The sequence below is a fragment of the Chelonoidis abingdonii genome, chromosome 3 (genome assembly GCF_003597395.2).
Source record: "Chelonoidis abingdonii isolate Lonesome George chromosome 3, CheloAbing_2.0, whole genome shotgun sequence".
Lineage (NCBI taxonomy): Eukaryota > Metazoa > Chordata > Testudines > Testudinidae > Chelonoidis > Chelonoidis abingdonii.
This window is the reverse complement of record NC_133771.1, coordinates 151,847,086-151,859,556: the sequence shown is the minus strand read 5'-3', so window position 1 is coordinate 151,859,556 and position 12,471 is coordinate 151,847,086. Positions and strand designations below refer to the sequence as shown.

The following is a 12,471-nucleotide window of genomic DNA, read 5'->3' as shown; positions in this document are numbered from 1 at the left end:
CGGCTGAACTGCAGCCCCCGAAGGGGGAACCAAGGCTCAGGCCTAGGGAGGGGGCACGAGCGGAGCCCTGGGCTCTACAGAGGCTCCCCGCTGAGCCCGAGCCCGCACCCGCGGGGAGATGCTGGGTTTGGGCTCCCCACTCCCTGCTGTGGGCGGCTCCTCCCGGGCGAGCCCAGGAGGCGGCGGCGGCTCCTTTCGGTTTCGATTCCGGAGCCGATCCGGGGGTGGAGCGCGGCGGCTGCTGGGGGCCGGGGGAAGCCGCTGCAAAGAAACGAAACTGGGACCGAGCCCGCTGACTGCGGAGCCGGAGCAGGGAGCTGCTGTCCCGCCGAGAGCTGCGCTGTCCCATCCCCAGCCAGGGGGTGAGTGTGGGGCCGCTGCGTGGGTGTGCGGGCGAGGCGAGCCGGACCGGGCCGGGGGGCGGGTCGGGTCGGGTCGGGGAGAGGCTGGAGCTGTGGGCGAAGCGCAGAGGGGAGGCTGAGGTTTGGGGGCGAGTCGGCCCCAGGGAAGTCACCGGGCCCTTTCTCAGCCCAGCAGGCTCCTGCCAGGGGGTGGGGAGCCACTCTAGCTCAGGGTCGGCAACCTTTCAGAAGTGCTGTGCCCAGTCTTCATTTATTCACTCTGATTTAAGGTTCCGAGTGCCAGTAATACATTTAAACCTTTTTAGAAGGTCTCTTTCTTTAAGTCTATAATATATAACTAAACTATTGTTGTATATAAAGTAAATAAGATTTTTAAAATGTTTAAGAAGCGTCATTTAAAATTAAATTAAAATGCAGAGCCCCCCCCCCCGGACCAGTGGCCAGGACCTGAGCAGTGTGAGTGCCACTGAAAATCAGCTCCCCTGCCGCTTTCGGCACACGTGCCATAGGTTGCCTACCCCTACTCTAGAGGTTGAGTGGGGGGTAGGGGTAGGATGGCGGAGAGGAGCTGGGGTACCCTGGCTCTGGGTATTTTCTGCTGCCCCGTGACCCCTCACTGGGCTGCAGAGTGTGAATTGGAACAGGCTTGGGCTTGCCCCATACAGCCAGAGTTGGGCTAATGAAGAACTGGGCTTCTGGTCGTATGACAAAGCAAGTGGTAAAATTGACATGACTGTTTCTAATTCTGGAAACTAAAAAAGACAAAGATGGGACTCCATGTCATTGGTGGCATCGCTTACCTCAGCTGTGTGACATGCCCAGGAAATAGGAGCAATGCTGGGGACTGCAGGTATTCTGGGGAAGCCATGAGTGACTTCTGTTCCCCTTACAGGTGCAAAGTAAACATCTAAGTATAGGTGGCCAGCAGTCTCTAAGTCAGGGGTGGGCAAACTTTTTGGCCAAGGGTCACACTGGGGAATAGAAATTGCCTGGTGGGCCATGAATGCTCACAAAACTGGGATTGGGTGCAGGGGCTGGGGATGTGGAGTTTGGGGTGTAGGAGGGTGCGCGGGGCTGATACAGAGGGATTTGGAGTGTGGGAGGGGGATCAAGGCTGAGGCAGAGGGTTCGGGTATGGGGAGAGGCTTAGGGGTTCAGGCTCCAGGCGGTGCTTACTTCAAGTAGCTCCCAGAAGCAGTGGCATGTCCCTTCTCCGGCCCCTACAGAGAGGTGCGGCCAGGTGAGTTTGCACGCTTCTCTGTTCGCAGGCACCACTCCTGCAGCTCCCATTGGAGCACGAAGGAAATGGAGCAGGGCCATGCCATGGCTTCTGGGAGCTGTGTGGTGCGGCCCCCAACCCTGCTCCCCGGCCGGAGTGCAGGAACAGGCCAAGCCATGTGGTGTGGCTTGAGGGCTGGCTTAAAACGGCTTGTGGGCTGCAGTTTGCCCACCCCTGCTCTAAGTAGAAGTTAATGCAGCCATTCCTTTTGAAAATGTGATACTTGTGTGTGGGCAGGGGAGGTGATGCTTATGATCCGTATCTCTGAAATACAGACCATTAGGCACCCAATCACAGCAATGGATTTGAAGTCCCACTGTTCCAAAAATTTTATATTACAAAACAAATGCTACAAGGTAGCGTGAGGAGGGAGAAAATCATTTGGATGTATTCTTATACTGCTCTGTGAATGCCATGCTCCACTGCAGCACTTCTGGCATGTTGAAATTCAGAGTGAGAAAGATGTTAATTGCATTCCCAGTAGTAGTGAATCAAACTGCTACCTTATCTCTGTGTCAGAAAGGAAACAAAATACTAATACAAGTTAACTATAAGTAATCAAAAGAGTTGGGATATGATTTTCCCTGCTGCTGTTCTTAGTACTCTCAGATGGTTGGTCTTCCAAAGTTTCAATTTATCTTTCTAAAATCATATGGCTTTAAACTGAGACTTTAGTTTTAAGGATGGTGACTTCCTTTTCTGTTTTTAGTATAGTTCTTTATCTCTTTGTTTATTAGAGTCCAGATTCTGAAAGATATTTAATAGGGCTGTCAGTTAATTGCTGTTAACTCACACAATTAACTCAAAACAAATTAACACAATTAAAACTGTGATTAATTGCAATTAATTTGTAATAGCACTGTAAAACAATAATATAATTAAATTGCTATTTCCAAATATTTTTGGATATATTGATTTCAGTTAAAACAGAATACAAAGTGTACAGTACTCACTATATTATTTTTTTTATAAATATTTGCACTGTAAAAAGAAACAAATAGTATTTTTAAATTCACCTTATACAAGTACTGTAGAGCAATCTCTTTATGTGAAAGTGCAATTTACAAATATAGATTTTTCATTTGTTACATAGCTGCACTCATAGGTGCCTACTACTAATGGTGCCGGAGGGTGCTCGACCCCCTTCTGCCGCAGGCCCCACTCCAACTCCACCCCTGCCCCGCCCCATTCAATCCCTTCCCCAAAATCCCCATCCCAGCTCTGCCCCCTCCCTGCCCCTATTTGATTCCTTTCCCAAATCCCCGCCCCGGCCCCGCCTCCTCCCCTGCACCATGTTCCTGCCCTTCCCCCTCCCTCCTGGAGCTTGCTACAGTTGTTTGGCGGCGGCAAGCACTGGGAGGTAGGCGGAGGAGCCTACCTAAAATCCATCCCTGGAGTGCCTATGGCTGCACTCAAAAACAAAACAATGTAAAACTTTAGAGCCTACAAGTCCACTCAGTCCTACTTCTTGTTCAGCCAATCGCTAAGACAAACAAGTTAGTTTACATTTTCAGGAGATAATGCTGCCCGCTTCTTCCTTTCAGGTGACAGTGTAAATGAGGACAGGCATTCCCATGGCACTGTTGTGGCAATATTGCAAGGTATTTACATGCCAGGTATGCCAAATATTCCTATGTCCCTTCATGCTTCTACCATCATTCCAGAGGACAAACTTTCATGCTGACCACAGGTTCTGCGTGATAACAATCCAAAACAGTGCAGACCGACTCATGTTCATTTTCATCATCTGAGGCTACGTCTTCACTACCTGCTGTATCGGTGGGTAGCAATCGATTACTCAGGGATCGATATATCGCGTTTCATCTAGACGCGATATATCGATCCCCGAACGCACTTATATCGATTCCGGAACTCCACCAACCCGAACGGAGTTGCGGAGTTGACATGGGGAGCCGCGGACATTGATCCCGCGCCGTGAGGACAGTGAGTAATTCGATCTTAGATACTTCGACTTCAGCTACGAAGCTGAAGTTGCGTATCTGAGATCGATTTTCCCCCGTAGTGTAGACCAGCCCTGAGTCAGATGCTATCAACAGAAGATTGATTTTCTCTTTTGGTGGTTCAAATTCTGTAGTTTCTGTATTGGAGTATTGCTCTTTTAAGACTTCTGACAGCATGTTCCACACCTTGTCCCTGTCAGATTTTGAAAGGAACTTCAGATTCTTAAACCTTGGGTCAAGTGCTGTAGTTATCTTTAAAAAATCTCATACTGGTACCTTTTTGCAGTTTTTCAAATGTGCAATGAAAGTGTTCTTAAATTGAAGAATATATGCTGGATTGTGATCTGAGACTGCCATAACATGAAATATATGGCAGAAAGCGGGTAAAACCACAGAGCAGGAGACGTACAACTCTCCTCCAAGGAGTTCAGTTGAATTTAATTAATACATTTTTTTTTTAAACAAGTGTCATTTGCATGGAAGCAGGTCCTCTGGAATAGTGGTCAAACCATGAAGGGGCATATGAATGTTTAGCATATCTGGCACGTAAATACTTTGCAACTCTGGCTACAAAAGTGCCATGCAAACATCTGTTCTCCCTTTCAGGTGACATTGCAAACTAGAAGCAGGCAGCATTATCTCCCGTAAATATAAACAAACTTGCTTGTCTTAGTGATAAGCTGAACAAGAAGTAGGACAGAGAGACCTACAGGTCTAAAAGTTTTACATTGTTTTGTTTTTGAGTGCAGTTATCTAACCAAAAAAAATAAAAAATTCTACATGTGTAAGGTGCACTTTCACAGTAAAGGGATTGCTCTACAGTACTTGTATGAGGTGAATTGAAAAATACAATATCTTTTAATTTTACAGTGCAAACATTTAATCAAAAATAATATGAAGTGGGCACTGTACACTTTATTCTGGGTTGTAATTGAAATCAATATACTTGAAAATGTAGAAAACATCCAAAAATGCTAAAATAAATGGTATTCTATTATGTTTTAACTGTGCAATTAAAACTGATCAATTGCAATTATTTTTTTAATCTTATGATTAATTTTTTTAACAGCTCGATAGCCGTAATATTTAGGTACCTAATTTCCATTGAAAGCACTAGGAATTAGGCCCAGATCCTCAACAATCTTTAAGATGCCTAAGTGCTCAGCCCATTCATTCTCCTGTATTAATTATTATTCTGAGGAGTCACTGTCTCAAGTTTCCTTCCTAGAAGAGTCACTATGGCCTGAAAACCATCAGCTTTTGCCAGGAGTTGTTCAAACCCTTCTCTTACTGCCCTGGCAGAGTCTGCTTTCTGAAATAGCACTGGCACCCCTCCTGATTCTGTTGAATGCATGTATATCTGGGGGTGTGGTGAGATGGGGGAATTCTGCTGCCTTGTTTATAAAGCTGGGCAATGATTAAATCTAGCCTTGACTAACAAAAGTGAGAACTCTATAGACTTTGTATCTGTTTTGTAGTTGCACTGTCTAAAGTCCTGTCATAAACAGATAGCTAAGGTGTGACGAACTGGGACTGTTCTTAATGTTTGCTCTGAACACTGTGTTGGTGCCTCAGTATCCCCTATGCAGTTCTTAAGTATCTAGGTGATGGGATAAGGGTGTGTGATTGCTGCAGAGCAAAGGGCCAGTGCACCTAAATGCCGAGCACTCTGTCTCCTAGCAACTGATGGCCTGGGCCCCTCCTCTGATGAGAGGGGCAGGTTTCAGGGCTCCTGTATGTGGGGCGACAGGGCTTTGGGAGGAAGGGGTGGGCTAGCTTCTCCAAAGTAGGGGTTCACCCACCATCCATGCTGGTAGGTATCTAAACATACTCAACGCCTAAGTTTTCAGGGTAAAAATTCCCTACCCGCCTATGTTTCTGCTTCTGGGCATGCATGCTGTTGCCTCACTCTAGGCATGTGGATGCCTATCTCACATCACCTTTGGGTGAACACTTTTCACAAAGCAATCGCTCTATAGCTGACCTATCTGTCCTTATCCTCAAAGAAAACTTGCACAACACTTTCAAAAGACGAGCCTGGGAACTTAAATTCATAACTTCCCTAGACACTAAAAATCATGGACTGCATAGAGACACTGGATTTATGGCTTATTATAACAATCTATACACACACAATCCACACATACACACACCTGCTTTTCTCCATCCTTCCTTCCTTTCCTTCCTATTACTGGAGGAGTGTTAATGGGTCATTTCACCTTGATATGTGTGAATTACTTATATTGTATAAGTACTTGTATATAGTTATTTGTATTTAGCTGTGGTGCTCTGAGTTAGGCCTTGTCTGTACTGCACAGTTTTGCCAACAAATGTCAGCTTTCATCGACAAAACAATGGAGATGTACACACTGAAAAGCTCCTCCTGCTGCTTTAACTCCACTGCTATGCTGACAAAACCACCTCGATGAGCAGCATGTTTCCCAGACCTAAAGAAAGAGCTCTGTGTGACTCAAAAGCTTGTCCCTCTCACCAACAGAAGTTGGTCCAATAAAAGATATAACCTCACCTACCTTTCTGCCTAATATCCTGGGACCGACTTGGCCACAGCACTGTATATGACAATGGAAAAAGTTAACCAAGGGAAAATTTGGTTCAGACTGTGGACTTTTCATTGCAATGTATCTTGTGCAGTCATTAACAATAGCGCAAAATGGATCTAAAATGTTACCAAATCAAAATCGTAGCATTGTGCACCCGTGAATCTCTACAGCACCAGGGAATTGGTGGGAGGGAGAAGACAAAGGGAAGGAGAGAGATTCTTTTCTGCTTTCCTGGTATTTGGTTATCTCTTTGTGGAAGAAAGGAGACATGCTTCTTGGTATTGTGATGTAAGAGGTGGTATCAGTAACTCTCAGGTTAGCCCGAGAGGAAAATTCTGGGTGGGAGAGGAGAGGGGAAGGGAAGTGGGTTATTTCCCTTTGTGGTAAGACTCAGGCTTCTGAGTCTTCGGGGTTTCCCCAGGGAAGGATTTGGGGGAGACCAGAGTGGAGCCAAAACCTGGAATTTTTGGTCTGGTGGCAGCGAGATCAAAATCTAAGCTGGTAATTAAGCTTAGAGGGGTTCATGCTAGCTGCTCAGGTTATGAACGCTAAGGTTCAAATCAGAGTAGGAAAGCTACGACAAGTCCTCAGAAGAAATACTAAAGCATAACCTCTATGCTGGAAGCTAGGCTTCACCAGATCTTCTTTTAACAAACTAACAAATAATAAACACAGACACTACACTTTTTATGCATTGTTTTCCTGGCTTTTCGGCTTCAAAGAGCCACTTTCTACTTTACTTTTGTTTAAAAAAAAATCTTCATGATAATTCTACTGATTTGGGGATATATATGTATTATCTCAGTTCAGATTTCTAGATCAGTTATTCCAATGCAAACTAATGTCTTCAAGAAACATTTGCAAGTCAACCACTCTCCGGTTTACTGCAGAGCATCAATCTACTTTAACATATTGACATTTCAGTTCCATATTCTGTAGCTGCAGGAGCAGATTTAATTAATAACTACATTTATATACACTAGTGCCTGAGTAGGGTTAGTTTGCACTAGATACTCCAAAAACATGTGAAGACATGGCCCTTGCCCTGAGCAGTGTTTTTAAATAATAAACTGCAAGCAATTAGGTTCTATTACCGAGATGAATGATTCTCACATACAACAAATATTTTCTGGCAAAGCACACCTAGTGGTTTTTTTTATTTGTAAACATTTCCTTACTTTGCTCCAATACTCTTGAACAATGTGGTCTTCCATCTTTATTTGTGTTTTTATTCCTTAAGGCAGAGACAGACACTGAGAATGCAAGATAATTTGTCAAATTTTCTTTCTCCTCACAGGTAGTGCCGAAATGGCAGAATATTATGTTAAGTCACAGTTGTACAAGGGAAAACTTCATGAATATTGTCAAAAGAATAAATTACAACTTGAGTATAAGGATGTCAAAGTGGAAGGCCCTCCTCATGATCGTGTGTAAGTTCACAATGCATGCTGATAAATATTACAACTTATTTTAATGCAAGAATATGTAAAGTGCTGTGTAAGTATTGCAACATTGCTTGAGCGGTTATAGCTTGTAACTAGTCCTTGCAACAACCCTAGAAATTGGTGGGTAGGAATATAACTTTTTGTTCTGAAGTGTGTGTGTGGGAGAAGGTGATGTCAGGGAGCAGGAAAGGGTATTTATTATCACTGTGGTAGTGTTTATAGGCTGTAATCAAGAATCAGGGTACTGCTGAGCTGAGCACTGTACATGCACTCATCAAAAGTCAGTCCCTGCTCCAAAGTCCTTTAGACAGACCTCACACTTGGTAAAGCAACCCCCATATTTTCATGTATTTATACCTACTCCTGTATTTTTCACTTCATGCATCTGATGAAGTGAGTTCTAGCCCACAAAAGCTTATGCCAAATACATTTGTTAGTCTCTAAGGTGCCACAAGGGCTCCTCGTTGTTTTTTCTTAAAATCTAGGTAAGAGTTTATGTATTACAGTCCTCATACAATATTGCCTTTGCATTTCTGCTGCACTTGCAGATTTTAAAAGACTAACAAAGTCTAGTAGCTCTTTCTGTGAGCAGTTTGTGTAAAATGATGTATTGTGGATATAAAGTCTCAGAACATGCATACTAACATTAGGCGCTTATAAGGAGTTGGCTAACAAGCTCCTGTCACCCCTGGACAAAATCTGTTCCCTTCTCTCATTTCCATCTTTGTGTTCTTTTCCCCCCATGTTGTCCTCTGTGTGTGGAATAACTAGCAGAACTAAACATCCCATGTCCCTCCACTCTTCTCAGTGAGATCCCTCTTAAACATTGACTTCTGTAATGACCACCAGCACTAACCCATATCATATTCTTTTTTTAATCCTAACATTTCATCAGAGTACTAGAGAGTGACATTGGAATAGCAAATATAAACCTCTAAAATCATTTCTCTAAGGCCTTGTCTACACTATGCAGTTAGGTCGACGTAAGCTGCCATATATTGACCTAATAATGTCTGTCTCTGCACTACTTCCCTTCCGCCAACGTAACTCACATGCTACGTCGACTCAATGACTCCAGCTCCATGACAGGCATGGTGCTTAATTCGACGTAGGTAGGTTGACGTAGTGGCGATATAGACACTGTGCTGCTTACGTCAACCTAACTGGGCTCCAGGAGGTGTCCCAGGATGCTCCACTGCAACCACTCCATTCTCAACTCTGCTGCCCAGCTGCCAGGTATGAAGGAAACAGCCTGTCCCGTTTAAAAGGACTAGGAACTTTTGAATTTCTGTTTCCTGTTTGTTTGGCGTGAAGTGCTTGCCTGCCCAGCTGATCATGATGGCTCCACCTGCTGAATACGCTTCTGCCTGGAGTACACAGGAGGTGGTGGATCTTCTGGATCTGTGGGGAGAAGAGGCTGTGCAGGCACAGCTCCGATTCAGCTGAAGAAACGTAGACATATAGGAGAAGATCGCTTGCTGCATGGGGGAGAATGGCTACACCAGGGACATGCAGCAGTGCCACGTGAAAATTAAGCAACTGCAGCAGTGCCACGTGAAAATTAACCACCAGAAGGCAAGGGAGGCGAACAGTTGCTCTGGTTCAGCACCGCAAACATACTGCTTTTACAAGGAGCTGCGTGCTATTCTCAGTGGCAACCCTACAATGACCTCCAAGAGCAGTGTGGATACATCTGAGAAGTTGGAGTCCGAAGCCACTGCAGGCAACACTGAGGAGGAGTCTTGGACGAGGAGAATGGAATACAGGCGAGCGGGCGATTCATTGTCTCAGAGAGCCAGGAGCTGTTTGTAACCCTGGAGCAGTCCAGCCAGTCACAGCAACATGGCAGAGTGTGATGCTAGGGTAGAAACCTCTGGTGAAAATGCAATTCCAATTAATATTTTGGGGTCACGTGTTCTTATATACTATTTTTTAAATTTAAAATAATCAGTTGAGGTAGAGTGACTATTTGCTTCCCAGTGGCCGCACCAGCTTGGCAGAGAGTGCCCTGAGAAAAACACTTTGTACACAGGGATGGCCTGGAAATCCTCCATAGAGATCTCCAGGAAACTTTCATGGAGGTACTCTGCAATCCATTGTAGAAGATTTTTATGGAGGGTTGCCTTTTTTCTTCCACCGTGGTAGGATACTTTCCTATGCCACTCTCGTATTAATTCAACTGACATCATTGCAGGACACAGCATAGCAGCATAAGGACACTGTCTGTACCTGGATGCTTGGAGCAGCTGTTACCCTCAGGAGCATGATATCAGCTATGGTCACCTACAGGAGATGGTGGTTATTTTCAGTTTCTCAAACCATAGTGCCTGCTGGCAGCCGCCTAGTGATTTTCCACCCCTTCCCCCATGCTTTACAAAACATGGCCATAGTTTGGGTGACAGGGGTCTCTGTTGACCCCAGAAACTGCAAGCCTCGGGCGCCAGAGCAGCCGCGGCAAAGGGGAGGGAAGGAATCCCTGCCCCCACATTGCTTCTGCAAAGGTTTGCAGTTTGCGGGGTGCGGGGGAATGCTGGTCCCCGACCTCCAGAAAGTGTCCGTGTTACAAAGAGGAGGTTCATGGCCCCCTAGCCAGCTCCAGTGCCGCCACAGTTAGCCCACCCAATGCTGGTGACGGTCTGTTGCTTATGCCCCTGGGTCATAACTCACCATGACTGGGACAGCAAACCAGTTCAATGAATATCTTGCAGACATGAAAATGTTCTGCTTTACACTTGCTTGGATTCAGGGGAGTGATTTTTATATAGCATCTCTGTGCTAGACCCTAGGTCTGCACTGACAATGTTTCCTTTGTGCTTTGCATGGTTTACAGTGCAAAGTGTATGTAAGCAAAGTCAGGATGAGCTCTACCCTGACATCTGGAGATGAATTATGGTGAGTGTGCAAAAGAATTTCAGAGGCTGATTGTGTTTGCATAGGCACACCCACTCTGCCTAGCATAGCCCACGGCAGCCTAAAATGGTTACTTTCACAGCTGTGGGATCCCCAATTTCTTTGTTATTGGGGCAAGAGGAATAAAGTGTTGTCACCCTGATTAAGTAAATGAGGAACTACGAAACTGTTTTATGATAAAGGGTTTCACTATCAACTAAATAGCACTTGCTAGACAAGGGACATGGGTTCCAACTCCCAGTGAGTGGAGAGAGGCTGGGGACAGGTATGTGTACCTGGTGGTATAGGTGCCTTGTGTGAGCCAGAAGCACCAGTTCCACCTACTCCTCTTTTCACTGTGGAATATCAGAGTTGATTTTTTATTCCCTTAAGAATCTAGATACAGGTTACTGAGCTGAACTCACTTTGGGCTAATGGTGCACTAGCACTGGGGCTCCCCTACTGTGAGCTGAAATCACTGAGAGCTGGAATTGCTGAGCTGAGAGCACTGAGTACTCTGCTAACTAGTGGGGGAACGTGAAGCTATACTGTACTGTGGAGCAAAGCAGCTGGCAGAGTGGAGTAGAGCAGTTTGTGAGTGCTCTACTCACACGGAGTGAGTGGAACCGAGCAGTTTGTAGGAACAGCTGGAGTGGATCACGGGACAGCTGGTGGAGTAGAGCAGCTGGCAGAGTGGAGCAGCTGTGGGACAGGTGGAGCAGCCCACGAAGCGAGCGGAGCCGAGCAGTTTGTGGGGACGTCTGGAGTGGATCACAGGACAGCTGGTGGAGCAGAGCAGCTGGCGGGGTGGAGCAGAGCAGCTGGCGGAGCGGAGCAGTTTGTGAGGACGGCTGGAGAAGCAGAGTGGAGTGGCTGGAAGAGCGGAGCAGTTCGTGGAGAAGGCAGAAGCAGAACCCCACGGAGAGGCAAGGCAGTTGGCCCTGGACCACGTAAGGTGCCCCTTTCTACCCAGGCTGGAGGCAGGGGGACCTCTGCAGATAGACTCTCAAACTCTGGGGCTGCACTGACCCAGGGCAGAGACTTTTGGATTGTGGGACTTTTGGGACTGTGGGTGATCTTTGGGTTGCTGGACTCTAGGGCCAATTAGCGTATTGGACTTTGGAGTCTTGGGGTGATTTGGGGGTTGCAGGACTCAAGAGCCCAGGGAAAAGGACACAGCCCAATTTCCTGGGCTGGGTCTTTGCTCACGATTTGGTCTATGAACTCTAGTTGAGGTGTTTTCCCAATTTAATGCTTGTTGTTTATCTCATGTAATTAAACCTTTTCTGCTACACCGAGACTCTGTGCTTGCGAGAGGGGAAGTATTGCCTCTTTGAGACGCCCAGGGGTGTGTGTAAGATTTTCCCAGGTCACTGGGTGGGGGCTCGAGCTGGTTTTGCGTTACGTTGTAGGGAAGGGACCCCTATGTATTGAACCCAGCCCTTGCTGCTATCAATTCGGCCTGGCAGTAGGATTACATGTAGCTTTCCCAGATAAGGTGAAGGCGTGATGACATGTTTAATGAGATAGTGAACACCTCTGGGGTAGTGGACGCTGAGCAGAAGGCTTGGAGATTGCTGTCTCTGGAAAAAATGGACACGGACAGGAGAGAAGCCCAGGAGAATGAGCATGGCAGGCAGCAGGAGATGCTGGGCATTCTGATGGAATGGACGTGTTGAGGCATCTGGTTGGCCTTCAGGAAAAACACCTTGAGGCTTGACTCCCTCTGTAGCCCCTGCAGAATGGCATTCCAGCATCTCAGTACTCCCCCTCCCCCTCACACATGTTCCATTAGGCAAGTGTGGACAGTACAATATCCCTTCCTCTCAACCCCTGGGGAGGGTGCCAAGAATAACAGCCGCACATAGGCAAGGCAGCTGTGCTTTTAAAGATAAGATGAATGTCGTTTTCCCCCCCTCACAATTTTATTCCACTCTCTTTCCAAGATTCATTGCTTTTGTTAGATCTTTCAGT

At 46.1% G+C, this 12,471-nt stretch overlaps 1 protein-coding gene across 7 annotated transcripts in view; it reads left to right on the top strand.

The window, feature by feature from the left end:
- Nucleotides 1-209: 209 nt before the first annotated feature.
- The window catches only part of EIF2AK2 (eukaryotic translation initiation factor 2 alpha kinase 2), a 45,780-nt gene continuing 33,518 nt past the window's right edge, over nucleotides 210-12,471 (top strand). For 4 of the 7 annotated variants that reach the window (XM_032772405.1, XM_032772403.1, XM_032772401.1 and 1 more), the window contains exons 1-2: nucleotides 1,112-1,212; nucleotides 7,461-7,593. In XM_032772405.1, coding sequence (XP_032628296.1) covers nucleotides 1,197-1,212; nucleotides 7,461-7,593 — 149 coding nt within the window. In that variant the 5' untranslated portion in view covers nucleotides 1,112-1,196. Of the gene's footprint in view, nucleotides 363-1,111; nucleotides 1,255-7,460; nucleotides 7,594-12,471 lie in introns of those variants that run through there. The other 3 variants (XM_032772407.2, XM_075064230.1, XM_032772402.2) reach the window with 3 other exon arrangements.